Source organism: Myxine glutinosa, chromosome 1 (genome assembly GCF_964187855.1).
Source record: "Myxine glutinosa chromosome 1, kmMyxGlut1.1, whole genome shotgun sequence".
NCBI classification, from domain to species: Eukaryota; Metazoa; Chordata; class Myxini; order Myxiniformes; family Myxinidae; genus Myxine; species Myxine glutinosa.
Window position 1 is genome coordinate 139,830,523 of NC_136261.1, and position 22,344 is coordinate 139,852,866.

At 45.8% G+C, this 22,344-nt stretch overlaps 1 protein-coding gene across 6 annotated transcripts in view; it reads left to right on the forward strand.

Annotated features, from left to right (window-relative positions):
• The window catches only part of LOC137428978 (PHD finger protein 21A), a 341,539-nt gene that overhangs the window by 167,273 nt on the left and 151,922 nt on the right, over positions 1–22,344 (forward strand). For all 6 annotated transcript variants that reach the window (XM_068118917.2, XM_068118936.2, XM_078777621.1 and 3 more), the window contains one exon: positions 14,258–14,320. In XM_068118917.2, the coding sequence (XP_067975018.1) occupies positions 14,258–14,320 (63 nt within the window). The remainder of the gene's footprint in view (positions 1–14,257; positions 14,321–22,344) is intronic.

Consider the following 22,344-nt stretch of genomic DNA (forward strand, 5'->3'; position numbering starts at 1 on the left):
CAAACAAGAACCGGATGTGTCCTCTTTCTCTCTCTCTCTCTCTCTCTCTCTCTCACATGTCGTTCGGCCCGCCCTGATATAACCTGGCTGGTGACGTCAGCCTTGGCATGCCACCAACCAGCGACTTCCACCGAACCTTCCAGCTTCGCGCCTCCCGCACTCATTGGCTGGAGGTTCGCGCCTAGTGCGCTGACCAATCACAGGCCCATAGCGTGGTAATAGCTCGTGCTACTCGATGTTCCTAGGCCGCCAGAGGTGTAGCGGCGGCGGCCATCATCGGCGGTGTCCTGGCCTGGTTTATTTGCCTGTTCCTTCCGAAGTCATTGTCAGGGAAGGGAATTATTTAATGTTGCGCGAGGGACCTAACTAAGTGTTAACTAAGTGTCTATGTGGTCTGCAGTGCCATAATGGACAAAGGTTTGATGACCAGGTTGGACTCACAGGGGCGTTATCTTTAATCCCTAACTACTTAACACTCGAATCTCCTGGTAGATTCACAATTATACACCTCAACCGACAAAACGCCTAAACATGGACTTATTACCAGATGGTGTTCCTTATCGCGACATCTCGAAGCATGTTACCTACTCAGATCTACTCTGCTCTACATTTTGCTCTACCCCCAGACATAACTATGTATGTATGTATGTATGTATTGAAAACGTAATGAAGCTGTGTGTGTAAGAAGCCTTCAAACCCATTGGCTGGAGTGCTGGCATGTCTCCACTCTTAATTGCCATGAAGGAAAATGATTTGTTCGTCATGTTGGTTTTCTGGTAAGCCTCAGATGACTTTGGAGAAATCTCATGTTCACAATTTGAATTGTCCGAGTTGTATAACCACAATGTATTATATATATATATATATATATATATTGTTACAGACACGACTTTGATGTTAAGGTGGGCCGAGCGGAATGGCCGTCGTGTCCGCACAAATTACCCGATTGTACCCGAACGTTGACGAAGCCGCGCCACGCTGGCTCAATAAGGAAAAAGAAGACACCCGGCTGGGTTATAATGACAGACACCAATGTTTCGATTCTCAATTATATTCGTAAGGAAAGGTTAGATTACAGGGGCTAGAGGTATATCACAGGAAGACAGGCACTTAGACACACTCTTATATTAACCCCGGACAGACGACAGGTAAACGGGACAACGGCTGACTCACACGGGGATTGATGGCAAGGAAAGGCAGATAGCGATGGCTCAAGGTGCACTCTTGGCTCAAAGCAGGGTACAGTCCGGTCCAAAGATGCGGGGAGGTCACAGCGCTCGGAGGGGACGTTCTTTCTCAGGCGGGTCTTTCTCTCTCAGCGATCGCAGGCAACGTTCTTTCTCAGGCGGGGCGCATCTGACTCAGCGCTCGCAGGTACCTCTTTCTCCAGCTGGGGGCGCATCTCTTCTCTCGTCCGGTAAGTCGCCACGTATATCCGGCGGGGAGTGACACGCCCTCGGCTCGCTAGCGCCGCCCCAGATGGAATCGGTCCGCCCTTCTGATTGGGTGCGGGGGGTTACCAGGCTCCGCCCTTGAGGAGGAGCTGACAGCCAGCCCCTCCGTGGTAACCCCGTGGAGCGCGTGGTCAATGGCGCTAATCGAGCCGGTGTGAGGACGCATCCTCCCCCGCGCCGCCGCCATCTCCTCTGTTGTTGTTGTAATTGTTGGGGAAGAAGATGGGAGGAGGTATGGGAAAGGTCCTAAACTCACTACTGGTGCCATATAATCACATTCTGGTGCAACGAAGAGTCATAATTAATGGAAACGAGGCCTTAACTGACATAGACTAAGAATAACTAGCAAGATGTCCGAAAGTTGTCTACGTGTGGTGCGGTGGACCTGGGCACGACATTTAATGGGGGAATAAGGGGAAGGTCGGCTCTACTGATTGTTGTTTACAGACAATGGGACTAGGGAATGGGGGATTGGGGATAGTTGGGGAGTATTGGGGAAATAGGGGAATATTTACAAGCGGATATGGAGGCCAAATTCCATATTCGCAACATTGCACCCTTCTCTACCCTCGGGGCGTCCCGACCCGATAAATTTTTACCTAGTTTAGTGTGGCACTCAGATGTAGTCCCTCTACTATTAACTCTACCCTGAGTGCGACAGTTTTACAGATGTTCACAAATGAGTAAATATGTCCCCCTGCGACGTTGCACCCTTCTCCTCACAGAAACACACCCACAGGATAACCGAATTGCGGAAAGAATTCTCAAACTACACATACAGCCGGTAGGGAGCATTATTTACAAGACTACGCTACTATTTACACTACGATCCAGGACCTGTTTTTGGAGGAACACATGCAGATGTTATGCATAGAGAGAGCGCGCTTGCCAACATCGATACACCAACCCACGAGTGCTCTGTGGCCGACGGCCTTTAATAACGTGCAGAGCACCCTTCCCGAGCATCAAAAGCACCACCCCACCACCAATCGGTGCAGTCACCATTGTTCATTGGAATAAAAATAAATTCGACAACCCCTAACCCTGCAGGTGTCTCTTGCTCTTCTTGTGGTGCACTTGGTGTTAACTAAAAGTGGTTCACCTGTATGGCATAGGTGCCACGTTGACCCATAGGTCCATCCCCGGGTGGTGCTTGGCCGCAAACGAACTGCGGTCCATTGTGGGTGGCCACAAACATTGCGGTCCATATGGTGTATCGATCCCGGCAGCAAACAGCGAAAGTGCAGGCCCACAACTGCGCAGCCAGCACCTCTCTCTCCTCTCTCTCTACCCCAAAGCCAGATCCTCGGAGGTGGGGGACAAAAGAAGCAGACAAGTGAGTAAGTTGGTAAGGGCGCAAAAGTGCACGCAATATAAGGTAATGCACACTGGGGGCACATGGGAACCAGGTGAGACAGGTACGTTCCTATCGTACGCCCCCCCCCCCCCCACCAGGTAACCTACATGGCCCCTCCCTTACCCCTTACTGTATCCACACAACACAACACTACTCATAAACATCTACTTTACAAATCAACAAACATCCCTACTGTCTTCCCCGTTCCTCCCATATACCAAATTCGTCTTCTCTCCCTCCTAACCAATCAAATTTGCCATTTTCAACTCTCATCAAAATTTGCCATCTCCAACTGAACATCAAAATTTGCCATTACCAATTCATCATCAGTCCCTCCTAGGGAGGGAGAGATGGAATCACCCCAATGTCTCATCCACGTCGTGATGCGTCTCACAAATCCACACAGCAATTCATCTCCTGCAACAAAACAAAGAAAACACCGGTGTGGAGTCATCATCATCACCACAGGTAAGTGGCTGCGTATGGTGCGACAGGTTCATTAATCCTAACTATTTCCTAAATGACTTTAACAACTTTACACTACCCGGGGTCTTTCTCCGGCCAAACCATTGGCCCTCTTACACTATGGGTTCTAAAAACCAATTCCCATTGGCCAAACTGTGGTGCGCTTCAATTTGGGGTCTCACTCCCCCGATTCATCTCCCGGTGCCCTCGTACAATTTCTGGGCTGCGGCGTGTACCTCTCCCAGTGGGTCTACCCACCTGCACACCTCCACCACTGCAGTTGCCTCCGAGCTTACCTGCTCCTTGCCCTAACCTAACTACCTGGGGAAGGCCCTCTGGCACTCTCCCCACTCGGTGCCCTCTCTGGCACTGGGCTACCCGGGTCCGTCCTCCGGATCCTCGGGCCCCATCCACAACTCTACCGGCTCCCAGAGCCCACCTGCGGCCTCACCTGGCCGACATCCTCACAGTGGTGGAGTGCCCAACCAACTACACGCACTAACAGGCAACACGCACAGCCATTTCCACAACACTAATGCACCCATTCACAACACCATTCTGCAACCGCACCACAAATGCCAATATCCAACCACAATTTACCTATACCCTCTACCTAACACTTACACTACCCGCCCCGGGTACTCGTGAAAGGGGTCCACTCTTCCCCCATCCACTCCTTCGCACCATGCACACCACTCCGTACCACTTACTCCAACTCTCTCCACACACCTGTACTTGCACACCTGTGCTCTCACACCTGGTGCCACCTGCACCCTTCTCTCCCCAAGCGCATTCGCGCTGATCCACAACACTCACTACTCATACACTGCTCCACACACCTGTCCAGTTGCACACCTGTGCAATCACACCTGTTCAATTCTCACACACACAGCATCATCTCTGCTAACTACTCCCTTCTGAAACTTGCGCTTCCCAGTCGTCCCTTTAAACTATTGCGCTCCCACGTCATTATCATCCATACTAATCTACCTGCGTCCCCACTACAGGTATCAGTCACTAACTAAACTTAACGTTACCTACTGTCATCTTCTAGGGCCCTATTGATATAACCTAACCCACCCGGGCTAGTTTTCACTGCCATACACCCCATAAACTATTGCGCATTTGCCCCACACATGGAAAGGGTGGCAGGGATGCCATCCCACCACGTCGGGGGTCTCTCACTACCAATTTTGCACATCAAATTTCAACAAATTAAAAATTTGCCAATCACTACCCATCATCTGCCAATCACTACTGCCAATCCCTTGCCAATCATCAAATTTTGTTTTTCTCTAATTTTGAGTCCAAAACACTAACCTCATCACCCAGTCTACTCACTACTGCCTCTCGGTGCGCCAATTCCTGTCCAAAGCCCGGCTTCGTAAAGCCAAGCAATGGATGCTGGTTGTTTGGTGCCAGCGGTTGGATACGTCCGGCACTCGGTGCAGGGAAGGAGGTTTACCCGGCCCGAGATCCCACGCACCTTCTCGGCACGGAGCCATCCAATGTCCCGATCTCGACCTGCCGGAATGCCTCAACAAAAAGTGGTCGCCATGACGACTCTTTATATCGGGCCGCCCGCTCCGCCTAGTGGAGCACGGACGTTCAAAGCGAGGCCCAGCACGCACCGAGGGCCCGCTTCGGCTAAAAGTCGACCTAACCTTTAACCCGGTTATCGTCGACGCCTCACCTGCAGGCTTACATGCATACGCTACCCCTTTCGTGCTCATACATGCAGCCGTTCCCATTCTCCTCGTACCTTTCCTTACACACCTCGGTACACTCATTCCGCTCACCGACTTGGTCACACACCTGACCACCGAACACCTTGGCACACATTCGTCGCTCGCACACCTCACCAATACACCTCTTCGCGCCCCTGTCTCGGTCACCTCCTTTGTGACAATCACAGGTGTGCTCTCACCCGCACACCCAACCACGTGTCTCACTACCAATTCCAGCGTGCATTCCCACTCACGCTCTACCATTCCAGGTGTGCATCCTTCTATTCCATGTGTACATCCTCGCTCACCTGTCACAACCAACTCACGCTCCGTTTCACTCTCACTACTCTCACCTCCACTCTCGGTCGCGCACTCACCCTTCCTCTCGACAGCGCACTCTTTCCTCATGCACCCGTCCGTTACACACCTTTCTCGCGCACACTCTGCCGCACCTTGTCCCGTTACACCCTCTGTAACACTCACCACAGGCATGCATTCTCCCTTACTCTTGACAGCATGCGCTTTCCCCATGCACCCGTCCGTAACACACCTTTCTCGCGCATCCTCCCGCACACACTTTTTCGTTACCTCCTCCGTAACACTCACCACACCGCGCTTCCCTGTGCTCCCTCGCACACGCGCTACGACCGACTCACTCCTGACGGCACACTCACTCCTCGGCGTGCACTTTTTCCTCACACACCCCATGGTCGGACATTCTCGCACACCTCTTTTTTCGCACACCAGATCTGTCGCACACTTCACCAACGGCCTCTCACGAACACCCGGGTCTATCTCGACCCCCAAGCTTATTAAATCACCTGGCGCATCATACGCACGACCATATTGGTCACCACTTACACCGGGTCCTCTTTCTCTTCGCTTCTCCTCCATCACCTGCGAATCCCTCATCCGGTTAATGAGCACATCATCACGATCCGAACACAGACTTTGGACCAATTCTTTTATCTCCTCTTTTATCTCTTTCTTATCCCCTCTCCGTCGCTTCTTAATTTCGCTCACCCCTTCTTCCACTTCTTCTAATTTTTGCTTCATCTCCTTCATCTCTTCGTGCGCCCCTTTAAGTTCTTCCTCTAACTCCACTTTATTTTTTTCTATGTGCTCCCGCACCTCCCGCTCTTTAACCTCCATTACCTCTACCACCTTGTCCATTTTCCTCGTCAGGTCCTCATGTACCGTCTGACACTCTTTTTTAATTACCCCTACGTCCTTTTTCATCTCCTTCTGTGTCGATTTTAAACCCTCTATTACCGCTGTGTTCTTCTTTACCTGGTCCCCCAACTCCTTTTGTCCCACTGTCAGTTGTTCTACTCCCAGCGTCAACTCCTCTATACCACCTTGCAATTTTACAGTCCCCTTTCTCACCTCTTTCTCCATGCGCTCCTTACAGTGCCTCACCTCCTCGCGCACTCCTCCGACCTCCTCACTCACTCCTCTCCTGATCTCCTCTCCCATCACTTGCATCTCCTGCCCAGATGCCACCCTCATCTGCTCCATTTCCTCCCTGTGAGCATCCAGTTTGGTTTCTACCCCCATTCTGACCCCCTCTATCTGCTGCCCCATTTGGTTAACTTCCCTTTCCGCTTGGTCCCTCATGTCCCTCAATTTGCCTTCCATGGTGTTTTCTAACCCCTCTAACCCTTTTTGCATCCCTTCCATTTGATTCTCTTGAGCGGCCATTCTGTTTTCTACCCCCGTTAACCCATGTTTCACTCCCTCTATCTGATTCTCTTGAGCGGCCATTCTGTTTTCTACCCCCATTAACCCATGTTTCACCCCTTCTATCCCATTGTCTAACCCCTCTAATTTCTTGTCTAATCCCTCACCGGTACCCCTCGCTTCGTCCCTCATTACCCCCATTTCGTTTCCCATTTGTCCCATACTGCTTTTCAAACCTCTAATTTGGTCTCCCAATTGCTCACCCTGAGCATCCATCCGGTTCCCCATTCTGTTTGCCATTTCTTCATTATTCTGGGCCATAAGGGCCTTCATTTGTATAAAAAACAAGTTCCAATCCACCGGGGGCGCTGCCACGGTCGCCGGCGCGGTGACCAGCGAGGCGCCATTTTGCGTGCTTGCTACCCTCGCTGTTTCGCTCTCCTCACGTGTCTCAATTTGGTCCTGGACCGACCCTGCTTCACTCTCCCCTACCGGACCCCAGCCGTCTTGATCCGCCATAGCGCGACTTGCAAAATTCGAGTTTCGTAAAACAAATCCAAATTTTTTTTTTTTTTTTCGTTATAATTTCGGCGAGCGCAGTAACCGCGGGACCGCGCTCCGAATCGATTCGGTCGAGCGCCGTACGCGCTCCGGCTCGATTTTCCCTCCCAAAATTTGGGCCTAACTAATTTAGTCCCGGGTCCGAATCCCACTCCTGACACCAATTGTTACAGACACGACTTTGATGTTAAGGTGGGCCGAGCGGAATGGCCGTCGTGTCCGCACAAATTACCCGATTGTACCCGAACGTTGACGAAGCCGCGCCACGCTGGCTCAATAAGGAAAAAGAAGACACCCGGCTGGGTTATAATGACAGACACCAATGTTTCGATTCTCAATTATATTCGTAAGGAAAGGTTAGATTACAGGGGCTAGAGGTATATCACAGGAAGACAGGCACTTAGACACACTCTTATATTAACCCCGGACAGACGACAGGTAAACGGGACAACGGCTGACTCACACGGGGATTGATGGCAAGGAAAGGCAGATAGCGATGGCTCAAGGTGCACTCTTGGCTCAAAGCAGGGTACAGTCCGGTCCAAAGATGCGGGGAGGTCACAGCGCTCGGAGGGGACGTTCTTTCTCAGGCGGGTCTTTCTCTCTCAGCGATCGCAGGCAACGTTCTTTCTCAGGCGGGGCGCATCTGACTCAGCGCTCGCAGGTACCTCTTTCTCCAGCTGGGGGCGCATCTCTTCTCTCTTCCGGTAAGTCGCCACGTATATCCGGCGGGGAGTGACACGCCCTCGGCTCGCTAGCGCCGCCCCAGATGGAATCGGTCCGCCCTTCTGATTGGGTGCGGGGGGTTACCAGGCTCCGCCCTTGAGGAGGAGCTGACAGCCAGCCCCTCCGTGGTAACCCCGTGGAGCGCGTGGTCAATGGCGCTAATCGAGCCGGTGTGAGGACGCATCCTCCCCCGCGCCGCCGCCATCTCCTCTGTTGTTGTTGTAATTGTTGGGGAAGAAGATGGGAGGAGGTATGGGAAAGGTCCTAAACTCACTACTGGTGCCATATAATCACATTCTGGTGCAACGAAGAGTCATAATTAATGGAAACGAGGCCTTAACTGACATAGACTAAGAATAACTAGCAAGATGTCCGAAAGTTGTCTACGTGTGGTGCGGTGGACCTGGGCACGACATTTAATGGGGGAATAAGGGGAAGGTCGGCTCTACTGATTGTTGTTTACAGACAATGGGACTAGGGAATGGGGGATTGGGGATAGTTGGGGAGTATTGGGGAAATAGGGGAATATTTACAAGCGGATATGGAGGCCAAATTCCATATTCGCAACAATATATATATATATATATATATATATATATATATATATATATATATATATATATATATATATAAGCCAAACAGACGGAAGCCAAACAGTTCAATCTCGGTTTCATCCGACCACAGAATCTTGTTTCTCACAGTCTGAGAGTCCTTTAGGTGTTTTTTTGCAAACTCCAAGCGGGCTTTCTTGTGTCTTTCACTGAGGAGAGGTTTCCATCTGGCCACTCTGCCATAAAGCCCAGATCGGTGGAGTGTTGCGGTGATGGTTGTCCTTCTGGAAGTTTCTCCCATCTCCACACAGGATCTCTGGAGCTCAGCCAGAGTGACCATCGGGTTCTTAGTCACCTCTATTACCAAGGCCCTTCTCCCCCGATTGCTTAGTTTCGCCGGGCGGCCAGCTCTAGGAAGAGTCCTGGTTGTTCTAAACTTCTTCCATTTAAGAATTAAGGAGACCACTGTGCTCTTGGGAAGCTTCAATGCAGCAGGAATTTTTTTTGTAGGCTTCTCCAGATCTGTGCCTCGACACAATCCTGTCTCTGAGCTCTGCAGGCAGTTCCTTCGACCTCATGGCTTGGTTTTTGCTCTGATATGCATTGTCAGCTGTGAGACCTTATATAGACAGGTGTGTTCCTTTCCAAATCATGTCCAGTCAATTGAATTTACCACAGATGGACTCCAATCAAGGTGTAGAAACATCTCAAAGATGATCAAGAGAAATGGGAGGCACCTGAGCTAAATTTTAAGTGTCATAGCAAAGGGTATGAATACTTATGTAAATGTGATATTTCAGTTTTTTCTTTTCATTAAATTTGCAAAACTTTCTAAAATCCTGTTTTCTCTTTGACATTATGGGGTATTGAGTGTAGATTTATGAGGGAAAAAATGAATTTAAACGATTTCAGCATAAGGCTGCAACATAACAAAATGTGAAAAAAGTGAAGGGGTCTGAATACTTTCTGAAGGCATTATATATATACAGTCACGTGAAAAAGTAAGTACACCCCATGTAAAGTTTTGACTTTTTCAACATATTTCAACATACAGATATTTGATCTTCATTTCAACAATATTGATAGATAAAGGTGGTATAATATAACAAATATCATGAAACATTTACATTTTGTAGTCCATTGTATAATTTAAATAAACATAAATGCAAATTTCGCATGTGGAAAAAGTAAGTACACCCTTGGCTCTTATAGGTGGTATTGCCCCCTTTGGCAGAAACAACCTCAAGTTGGCGTTTGTTATAACTGTCTACCAGTCTCTGACATCGACTGGGAGAAATTTTTACCCACTCCTCCATGCAGAATTCTTTCACTTGTGCGATGTTTGAGGGGTTTCTTGCATGCACAGCTCGTTTCAAATCCCCCCACAACATCTCGATGGGATTATAGATCCGGGCTTTGACTTGGCCATTCCAGAACCCTCCATTTCTTTCTTTTCAGCCATTCCTTGGTGGATTTACTGGTATGTTTACGGTCATTGTCATGTTTCAAGGTACACCTTTGGTTGAGCTTCACCTTTCTGACAGATGGCCTCACATTATCCTCAAGCGCCCTCTGGTACAATGAAGAATTCATAGTGGATTCTATGATGGTGAGCTGCCCAGGCCGTGATGCAGCAAAGCTGCCCCAAACCATAATATTTCCACCACCATGCTTTACAGTTGGTATCAGGTTCTTGTGGTCAAATGCTGTCTTTGGTTTTTGCCAAATATGTCTTCTGGTACTGTGGCCAAATAGCTCTACCTTTGACTCATCTGTCCAGAGCACATTGTTCCAGAAGTGCTGGTCTTTGCCGAGGTGTTCATTGGCAAACTTTAGTCTTGCCCTAATGTTCTTTCTGGACAGCAAAGGTTTCCTCCTCGCACACCTCCCATGTCGATCAAATTTCTGCAGCCTCTTTCTAATGGTAGATTCGTTCACTTTGACATCAACAGTGGCAAGAGCTACCTGTAGGTCCCGTGATGACATTCTGGGGTTCTTAGAGACTTCTTTCAGCATCTTGCGGTCTGCTCTCGGGATGAACTTGCTGGGGCGGCCTGGCCTGAACAAGTTGGCAGTTGTTTGGAATCTTCTCCACTTGTAGATGATCTTCCGGACAGTCGAATGATTGATTTCAAATTATTTGGAGATCTTTTTAAATCCCTTCCTAGACTCGTAGGCATCTATAACCTTCTTTCTGAAGGCCTCAGAGAGCTCTTTTGTTCTAGGCATGGTGACGCCGCACACTTCAACAACAAAGAGCAAACCAAACGAAATGTCTGAGGTTTAAATAAGAGAGGTTCCTCCAAGATTCTCTCTAACGATGTTCTAATCATTTGCACCTGAGCTGGTGCACCTGATTCTAATTTTAGGTATTTGAAGTAGTGATAAATGTAGGGGTGTACTTACTTTTTCCACGTGCGAAATTTGCATTTATGTTTATTTAAATTATACAATGGACTCCAAAATGTAAATGTTTCATGATATTTGTTATATTATATCACTTTTATCTATCAATATTGTTGAAATGAAGATCAAATAGCTGTATGTTGAAATATGTTGAAAAAGTCAAAACTTTACATGGGGTGTACTTACTTTTTCACGTGACTGTATATATACCAGAGCGAGTTTGTTTTTTCCTTTACGTTTCCAAACCTCTCCGTTGATATTTAGTGTTTTCAAAGTTTGATTTTTCTCTGTCTGTTAGCCACATTATTTAAACCTTTACTTTGCTTTGGTCACTCCCTTTGCTCGTAAATATGGTTGACATATCTGTGTGCCTCTTTTTGTTGGATTTCAGTTATAGAATGGTAGAGGAAGGTTGCCATTAATTATTCCATTGCAGTATATTTAATGAAGCGGTTGTAAATTGGTTTAAACTGCTATGGAAAGTTATGCTTATCTTTTATTGTGTAATTGTGGTTTTTTTCCTTTTGTGTTCCAAGTTGTTGTGATAATGTTATTTCTCTCCCTTTCTTTAGTTTTATAATTTTGTATTGACACATCTTGGGGAAAAGTAACCAGAAATACAACTAGCAAAATTTATGGTTGCTGATGTGACGAGGTATTGAATTTGGATCAAACACAATTTGACATTAAGAATTTTGGCACTGAATAGCTTGCTTGCTTATTCTATAATAAGCCTGCCAGAAGGATTTTAAAATGAGTTCTGTGGTATCGCAACCTTCCAGAAGACGCTGTTATGGCAACATGCCGGCCTTCTTGAGCTGATTGGTTGGGCGTCTGTGCCCCAGCTGAGATGGGAAGGATGGGGTTGAGATGAAGTAGGTTCGTGATGTTGGGTTTATGGTAGATGTGGCTTATTGTATCGGGTGGGGAGGGAGGGGGATAGTTTGTGGTGAGTCTGAAGCCACCATAAGACTTCTCCCTAACCCATTTGAGAGTCTTTCCTGAAGTTGAGCTGAATGTTGAATGCATGTTTCGAGAATGTTTGTCACCTGTTTATTTTATCATCGTTTTATTTATAATTTTTGAGACTCGGATATGGTAATTTTAAATTCACATTCTTCCACTCAGTTGTACAGTGTGGGTGGGTGTTGTTCATTTTGAAAGGAAATTTAAGGGTTTGTCAACGAATTTACCTTTTTCTTTTCAGATAATGAATGGTACTATCATCGTTGCGACCTCTAAGCTGTGATCCCTCATTCAAACCTCTTCCCGCCCCCCTTCTCACCATATGACGTCTCCCGTCTCCTAACCATTGATACCGTTTTATAATTCCAAACCACAAGGAATATAGGAATAAATGATGATCTGCTCATAGCACAGGTTCTCAAACATTTGGTCCCTCCTGAGTTTGAAACGCTCTAGACATAGAAAACTTTTAACTTTCATTTTTGTTCTGTTCACTCTTATGACTTTGATACTTTGACTTCTGTCTTTGTTTATTTATTTCTTTTTTTGGCCTCTTGAATTGCCATGATTAGTTGTTGTGGAGCAATATATGCTGAAATCTTCCCTTTTCCTCTTGAATGTACTTAAACGAGGAAATTGCTGATGTAATTTGTGATATCTTTATTTATTGGTCATCAAGATTTATCCATTCTAAAGAAACGTTTTTGTTTTTTGGTCAAATGCATCACCGTTAAAATGGATTATTTCCTCGGATGATATTTGATCTTTCTTTACATTCAAGATTTACAATGGTTTTACCCTCAAAACTATATAGTGGTGTTCGCCGATGTGCTGCAGAGTTTTTCTGGGCAAAGATAGAGTGTTGACTTGGGGCATTGGATGGGTGTGACTGCTTGCTTCTCATTATGAAACTGATCACGTAGAAATCCCATGAAACTCTTCACCATCTGCCGGGCCTGCTCCGGGCAGCACAACCTGCAGACATTGTTGAGGAAAGGCAGAATAACTTTCTTTTTCTCTTTCTTCCTCTTTGTTTCTTTGCTGTACCACCTCTTTTATTTATTTATTTTTTCAAGAGGGATCAAGAAGGTTTGGTACTTTTGTCTTTTTGATGAACTGGATATTCAGAATACACATCTGATTGGTGGAAATTTCTTCCTGCAATTTTAAGATAACAAAGACCGACCAGAAAATCTCTTGCTGCTATGGCAACCGTGTGTGTAACCTTTGACCCAAAGGCAGAATCTTTTATGAATGGAAATGTAAGTTTTGTTTCTAATGTTGTTTTGTTTCTTTCAGTTTCACAAAGTCTTGTGTATTTACTGATGGGGTCTTTTTTCCGCTGTTCCTTTTGGTTTAGTACAGTACAAGTTTCCTTCGTATTTTTTTATCAGTCGTATAATGGGTTTTCTAACTTTGGCACTCTTCTTCGCATTATGGTTTCTTGTTTTAAAAAATGTTCATTGTATTTATTTTTACTGCTCTATCTGTTCTGATTTAGTTGTATTGTAGTTTCTTAACAAGTATGCAATTGTTTGGTAAAAAAAAATTTAAATGCCTGTTATGTGTGGTCTTGTATATTTTGAAAATGGGGATGTCTGTGATTAGTAATTCCTCTCCCTTTCTCTGAGATTGAACGTTGTTTTCATATGTACTGTCTCTGGTTGGTGCGATGCTCTATCTAATTTATGCTTGCGAATTTTCACCACACGGTAAAACGCACCTCATATCCGAGGTTTCATTAAATTGATGCGTTCAGCAAGTTGTGATGCTATTAATTGGGTATAAATTGCATACAGCATCAGAGATTTGCATTTTGGTGAGATGAGAGGAAAATATCAAAAGCTGAGAATTTCTAGGTCTGATCATGATTGAGTTTTTAATTTTACACTCAAGTTTAAATCAAAAAAGGACCAACAAATGCAACTTCAGTGATCTACCCATGAATTTCCATTATAGCAGCCATGTCTTTCCCATGGGATTGACTTCAATTGTGACATCACATCACGTGTTTTCAGCAGCCAATCATGTGTATACGACTTGGCTGTCTTTCTGCAAATGGGATATACAGTACACCAAAGTAATTGGCTGCTGCGGCCGCTACTCCCCCGCAGCCACCTGACCCTTGAAAAATATGAGAAGCATGATAATAATAATAATAATTATTTTTAACTGGGCATGTTTCTCATTTTAATGTTGGTGTTAAACTTATTTAGAGAAGCAGCTGGAAAATGGAGAGCAGGGTAGTTTTAACATGTCCGGTACCCAAATGCCTCCACTTGGCTAACTTTTCAACAAGTCATTAATTTTCCTACGATTGTTTTATAATTTGGCCTAATGTTCCAACGTTTATTGTGTTTGCAGAAGAAGGTAGTCGAGCAGCTTCGGAAAGACCTGCTGACAAAGCAGCAAGCTAGCAATGCTCCGGTGAGTGGCACGAACGCTTCAGTAAGTGCTCGCTTTATATTGATGCGGTAGCGGGTAGACAATAGCGAGGCAAGCTGGGAAAGCTGCATTGCTTAATTACTGTCATTCATTCAGTGTTTCTTTCAATCTACACATGTTTGGGAGTTGGGTTATGTGGAGGCAATCATTTTGATAATTTAGCCATGTTCTTTAGTTTCATCTTTTTTTTTTTACTCTTAAAGGCCATTTGTACTTTATACTTTAAAGACTTAAGGCAATTGTGTTTGCAAGGGCATAATTCTCCACCTCCCCTCTATATAACCCGAACACATCTGTTTCTTCATGTGACCCCCCTTCCCCCAATTCCCCCCACCTCTTTTCTCGAATTCTCCGACCTCCCATTTCCACCCGCGTTCCTTTTTTCTTTCCCTCTTTTCACTCTTTTTCCCTACACTCCCTCCCCACCCCACGTTGCACACATGATATTGCATTTGGCCCTAAACTCCAGGTCTCTCTCACCAATCATCATTTGACGTTCTTATGCACTAAGGCCTCTTTCTTCCACTGCATTATTAATATGAAATATGAATCCCGTTTATACCACTTGCCCATTGTCAAAATAGAGTTAATTGAAAGTCGAATATACTATTTTGAGTTTGCACTATAATGACACCTCAGCAATCATCTTTTATTCACCCAACTGAATTAATTGTATGTTTTAATTTCACAGCCTCTTGACACAAGAATAGTCACGTCTCATTTGACACTTGTATGCCATGAGGACTCTTCATCAAATGGAATGCTGGTCGATATCATCAAGACTTTGATTTGTTTACTAATGTCCTTGTTATTCACGTAAAGTACACTTGCCTGCTGCTGTTATTCTCTAGCTCCATCTGCTATAATATGCAAGCTTGTCCATGACCCGACCCTTTGGATGATGTCGATAAAACAAGACAAAGCACATTGCTTGAAGATAGGGTCAGCGAAGACATCTTGATTGAAAGTTGTGCCAGAGAGCGATATAATGACTGAAACATTCCTTATAGGTATGACTACAGACAATCTTCAACCCGACTGATGACCACAAAGTAATTATATGAAAAACCCATTGAAATAGATACTTTGGCTTACATTCATGCATGAGGAGAGATAACAACAATAATGAAGAAGAAGAAGAACCACCTTTAGAGGCCATTTTTCCCCACAGAGCAGGGGTTGGCCTTTTTCGGGCACCTTGGTCCCCTTTTTTGAAGCAATGTTTTATGGCCGGATGCCCTTCCTGCCGCCAACCCTGTTAGTCGCCTTTTGCGACACGCAGGGAATTACCAGTGAACTGGTACTCAATTTGCCGACCTCAGAAGGATGACAGGCTGAGTCAACCCCCCTGGTGTTAATTCAGCGATAGACCGGGATTCGAACCCAGGATCCGAGGATCCCAAGCCGGCACCCTAACCGCTAAGCCAACACCAGGCTTGAGATAACAATAATGACGAGACAAAATATATTTTTGATGCATAAAATCACAACTTTTATGTGGTAACATTTTTATTCCCTTGAAACAAACTTTTAAAAATTATCTTTATTATTCTCTTTTATTCTCATGAAATGATGGACAACAAAAATAAGCAATTGGGCTTCCACATAACACTATTGAAAATTATGAGGTTAAGTCCAGATATCTTGATTACAAGTTTGTTCGACACTGCACACCTGAAGACGTGCATGCTTAATTTCATTCAGATTTGGAACGCTTGTATCCAAGAAATCTTGTCCAGTTTTCCATGGATGGCCCAAGTGTCAACTGGAAGTTTCATAAGAGTGCACAGCTTGAAATGTAAATGAGCTATAAAAGTCGCTGTTTGATGTGGGGAGCTGTAGCCTGCATGTCCTTCATGGTGCATTTCAAACGGATGTGGAGAAGTCTGGTATTTGTCGTGACCAGCTATTATATGTACTCTACACATTGTTCTGTAACTCACCTGCTCCTAGAGAAGATTACACGAAGGTCCCAGAGGATGCCAAAGTCCTTTTGAAGTTTTACAAAATTAGGTGGTTAGACAGCCCCTGTGTGTTGAGAGCCATTGAAATCTGGGACACCATCTGCTTGCATGTGGACATGGTAAACACGAAGAAGATCACAAATCCAGCTAATCAGTCCTTTGCCACCAAACAATAATTTGTCAAATCATCTATTGCTAGACTGAAATTCTTCTTGATCTGTTTTTCAACAAATTACACAATTTTTGACCAAATATCAAACTGATCAACCGATACTCCCATACATTGCCAATAATCTGAAGAACGTTATCCAGAGTATCCTCGAGAGATGCATGAAAAGCAGTGAAGAAATTCCCCTGACAATATTGCAGTTGTCTTCATTTGATGCCAGTGACCAAAATACAAGTATATTTGCGGAGCTTTTCAAGCTAGATGTAGGCCTGGCTGCCGACAAAGCTTTGAAGGAAGCCATTCATACCAAAAACGTGTCTGACAGAGGTGTTCTGGAATTTCACATGGAATGCAGAACTCTTCTTGTCAAAATGGTGTGCAAGCTGGTTGGGAAATCTCCCATGAAGTAGCCCTTGCTAGAAGCTTGGCCTATCTTGACCCAAGGCATTTCGAGGTGAAAGTGATGAGAGCACTAACAACCTTGGGCAATGCACAGTGGATCACAGCCGAAACAGGGAAAGAGGCTCTAAGACAGTGCACAAAATACTTGGATGATGCCACCTTCAGACACACAAACTATGATGCAAAGAATGATAGACTCGATCATTTGTCACATTCTGATTTAGCACAGAAACAAGAACTTGGCAAACTGTGGATTGTTGTGAGAAAGCTGAATTACTTTTATCACACAACCAAGCAACAGTGGAAAGAGAGCTTCAAGTGAATATAAAGACTGAAGTCGAAAACTTGAAGGAGGAATCATTCGTGGCCCAAACAATCATCTTGATGCTGTGGGAGGAGTTCAAAATGTACACCTGAACAAGAAACCATTAATGTCTGCTGCTGGTGTGCACAGAAAATATTAACTCTGTCTTTATGAGCAAAAGCGTGCAAAGTAACATAACCCAGCTACGGTAAGAACAAGGAAGCATGAAGAAGAAACAGCTGACTTGAAATCTCACCAGGAACGCCTGAAGATGGGCATTGATGGTATGACAGAAGTTGCTGATGAACTAGCACTGAAGGCTGACAACAAGAGTAATTACCCTGTGCTCGTGAAGCTAAAAGTAGGGTTAGGCATTCGGATGCGTACGTGTGCCGTGTCTGCATTTTATAAATTCATTTTCTCGACAACCTTTCGTCTGATTGACATGAAATTTTACCGTAGGAGTGCCTCTGCCTGGAGATATTTTTGCTGATAATTATGATGTCATAGGTTACGTGGTACGGACGCCATCTTGGAAAAAAGTTACACCTCTATATCTCCCAAACCGCTTAATGGAAAATATTTAAACATGGTTCATTGTCAAGTACACCCCATGGGGAATAATATATGTTAATGATGATGTCATGGGTGCCTCCATTATGACGTCATAATTCGACAAGTACAACGCTTGATCTGATCAGTATGAAAAAAATATATATTCCTCTGCAACTGTTGGTCCGATGAACACGAAATTTTCAGAATATGAGCGGGTCCTCCTGTAGAATTGTTCTCATGATAATTATGACATCATTGGTCACGTGGTACAGGCGCCATCTTGGAAAAACCGAAAAACTTTGCCCCTTTATTACTCCGACCCCGCTCCATGGAAAAAAATTGAAACATGGCTCATTGCCAAGTACTCCCCATGGGGAACAAGATATGTTAATGATGATGTCATCGGTGCCTTCATTATGACGTCATAATTCGACAAGTACAACACTTGATTCGATAAGTAATGAATTTTATTTTTTCTTAGCAACTCTTGATCCGATGCACACTAAATCTTCACCCTCGATTGTCACGTGGGAGCGCCTCCTTCCGTATAATTTTTTAAATGATAATTATGAAAAAAAAAACCCCCTTAAAAAATAGAAGAGTTGGCTTGCACCATGTCCTTCTCAAGACTGCGCAGGGTAAGTATTCTATGAATACCATCTAGTTTAACATGCATCAGCAAATCTAACAGCTTGAGCAGGTCTACAAAGGAGAAAGAAGAAGAGTTGAAGAAACTAGAAAAACAATTTCATGAGAAGACCCGACCCTCCAGTTGATGAATATCTGGTGTTTTCATGTATCAGACTGTTACAGAATTATTATTTGGAAGAGGGTGACCAGACTGTGAGATGCTTTACCTTGTGTACTGTGGGGATAATACTTTCCCTCATGTCACGTGGAGAGTGTGCTTTCCCTCGTGTCATGTGAGGAGAATGCTTTCCCTCATGTCACGTGGAGAGAATGCTTTCCCTTGTGTCCCATTGAGAGAATGCTTTCCCTCGTGTTATGTGGAGAGAATGCTTTCCCTCGGTTCACATGGGGAGAATGCTTTCCCTCGTTTCACGTGGGGAGAATGCTTTCCCTCGTTTTCACGTGGGGAGAATGCTTTCCCTCGGTTCACATGGGGAGAATGCTTTCCCTCGTTTTCACGTGGGGAGAATGCTTTCCCTCGTTTCACGTGGGGAGAATGCTTTCCCTCGTTTCACGTGGGGAGAATGCTTTCCCTCGGTTCACGTGGGGAGAATGCTTTCCCTCGTTTCACGTGGGGAGAATGCTTTCCCTCGTTTCACGTGGGGAGAATGCTTTCCCTCGTTTTCACGTGGGGAGAATGCTTTCCCTCGTTTCACGTGGGGAGAATGCTTTCCCTCGTTTCACGTGGGGAGAATGCTTTCCCTCGTTTCACGTGGGGAGAATGCTTTCCCTCGTTTCACGTGGTGAGATTGCTTTCCCTCGTTTCACATGGGGAGAATGCTTTCCCTCGTTTTCACGTGGGGAGAATGCTTTCCCTCGTTTCACGTGGGGAGAATGCTTTCCCTCGTTTTCACGTGGGGAGAATGCTTTCCCTCGTTTTCACGTGGGGAGAATGCTTTCCCTCGTTTCACATGGGGAGAATGCTTTCCCTCGTTTTCACGTGGGGAGAATGCTTTCCCTCGGTTCACATGGGGAGAATGCTTTCCCTCGGTTCACATGGGGAGAATGCTTTCCCTCGGTTCACATGGGGAGAATGCTTTCCCTCGTTTTCACATGGGGAGAATGCTTTCCCTCGGTTCACATGGGGAGAATGCTTTCCCTCGGTTCACGTGGGGAGAATGCTTTCCCTCATGTCATGTGAGCAAAATGCTTTCCCTCGTGTCCCATTGAGAGAATGCTTTCCCTCGTTTCACGTGGGGAGAATGCTTTCCCTCGTTTTCACGTGGGGAGAATGCTTTCCCTCGTTTTCACGTGGGGAGAATGCTTTCCCTCGATTCACATGGGGAGAATGCTTTCCCTCGTTTCACGTGGGGAGAATGCTTTCCCTCATGTCATGTGAGGAGAATGCTTTCCCTTGTGTCCCATTGAGAGAATGCTTTCCCTCGGTTCACATGGGGAGAATGCTTTCCATCGTTTCACGTGGGGAGAATGCTTTCCCTCGTTTCACGTGGGGAGAATGCTTTCCCTCATGTCATGTGAGGAGAATGCTTTCCCTTGTGTCCCATTGAGAGAATGCTTTCCCTCGTGTTATGTGGAGAGAATGCTTTCCCTCGTTTCACGTGGGGAGAATGCTTTCCCTCGTTTTCACGTGGGGAGAATGCTTTCCCTCGGTTCACATGGGGAGAATGCTTTCCCTCGTTTTCACGTGGGGAGAATGCTTTCCCTCGATTCACATGGGGAGAATGCTTTCCCTCGTTTCACGTGGGGAGAATGCTTTCCCTCATGTCATGTGAGGAGAATGCTTTCCCTTGTGTCCCATTGAGAGAATGCTTTCCCTCGGTTCACATGGGGAGAATGCTTTCCATCGTTTCACGTGGGGAGAATGCTTTCCCTCGTTTCACGTGGGGAGAATGCTTTCCCTCATGTCATGTGAGGAGAATGCTTTCCCTTGTGTCCCATTGAGAGAATGCTTTCCCTCGTGTTATGTGGAGAGAATGCTTTCCCTCGTTTCACGTGGGGAGAATGCTTTCCCTCGTTTTCACGTGGGGAGAATGCTTTCCCTCGGTTCACATGGGGAGAATGCTTTCCCTCGTTTTCACGTGGGGAGAATGCTTTCCCTCGTTTCACGTGGGGAGAATGCTTTCGCTCGTTTCACGTGGGGAGAATGCTTTCCCTCGTTTCACGTGGGGAGAATGCTTTCCCTCGTTTTCACGTGGGGAGAATGTTTTCCCTCGTTTTCACGTGGGGAGAATGCTTTCCCTCGGTTCACATGGGGAGAATGCTTTCCCTCGTTTTCACGTGGGGAGAATGCTTTCCCTCGTTTCACGTGGGGAAAATGCTTTCCCTCGTGTCACGTGGGGAGAATGCTTTCCCTCGTTTCACGTGGGGAGAATGCTTTCCCTCGTGTCACGTGCGGAGAATGCTTTCCCTCGTGTCACGTGGGGAGAATGCTTCCCCTCATGTCACTTGGAGAGAATGCTTTCCCTCGTGTCACGTGGGGAGAATGCTTTCCCTCCTGTCACGTGGGTGAATGCTTTCCCTCGTGTCACGTGGGGAGAATGCTTTCCCTCGTGTCACGTGGTGAGAATGCTTTCCCTCCTGTCACGTGGGTGAATGCTTTCCCTCGTGTCACGTGGGGAGAATGCTTTCCCTCGTGTCACGTGGGGAGAATGCTTTCCGTCCTGTCACGTGGGGAGAATGCTTTCCCTCGTGGTATGTGGGGAAAATTACTGTGTGAAATTGCGGAGTAGTGATTGAGTGAAACCTGTGTTAATGAGGTGTGAATTATGGTGGCAATGGGTAATTAACTCTCAAGGTACAATTTCCTGCATTCTCGTACTTGGCACGTGGTATCTATCTATAATTCCAGTAATCTCTGTGTGTGTGTGTGTGTGTGTGTGTGTTTGTCTGTGACCGCTGTTTCTCGACAACCACGGGTCCGATATACTTGAAACTTGCCAGGTATATTGCTGGGGACCCGAGGATGTGCCTTTTCAAGGTTTCATATTAATCGGAGAAGTAGTTACCGAGCTATGGCGATTTATTTACCAAACTCCGCAAGCCGTTCGCTTTGGACCAAACCATTTCATGTAAATAGAGGGGGGGGGATTGTCACCGTACTCGCAAGCCGTTCGCTTTCCGTTCACGCAAGCCGTTCGCTGGACCAAACCATTTCATGTAAATAGAGGGGGGGGGGATATAATTTTATGCTTATGCACGGGCACGTCCGGGCACGGGCACGGGCACGGGTACGGGCACGGGATATATAGTACGGGCATGCCCTAGTCTATCTATAATTCCAGTAATCTCTGTGTGTGTGTCTGTGTGTTTGTTTGTCTGTGACCGCTGTTTCTCGACAACCACGGGTCCGATATACTTGAAACTTGCCAGGTATATTGCTGGGGACCCGAGGATGTGCCTTTTCAAGGTTTGAAATTAATCGGACAAGTGGTTCCCAAGTTATGGTCACTGTACTCGCAAGCCGTTCGCTTTGGCTTTGCGAATGGACCAAACCATTTCATGTAAATAGAGGGGGGGGGGGGGGGTTCTACCGTACTCGCAAGCCGTTCGCTTTGGCTTTGCGAATGGACCAAACCATTTCATGTAAATAGAGGGGGGGGGGGTTCTGTGGTCGTTACTGCCACGTGGTTTCAAAGTTTTTTTTTTGTTGTTGTTGTTTGCACGCATGTTTTTTTGCACCCACGTACGGGCACGCCCTAGTGTTAAAAAAGCCGGGTTTGTGTGAATGGATCGAACGTTTGAAAGATGAAACATGATAAAGTACAATGTTAGTATGAATGGATGTTTGTAAACCGGGGACTCCTAGCACTGTATTATAATGTACAATACAGAATATATAAACAATGAAAAGTGTGTGTGAATTTATTTAAATGTGATGCATTTAATGTTGGCAAAGGAACCTAACCCTCCCTATTTATATTAATTATTATGAGATAAATTGATCCATTTAACATTGTTTCAC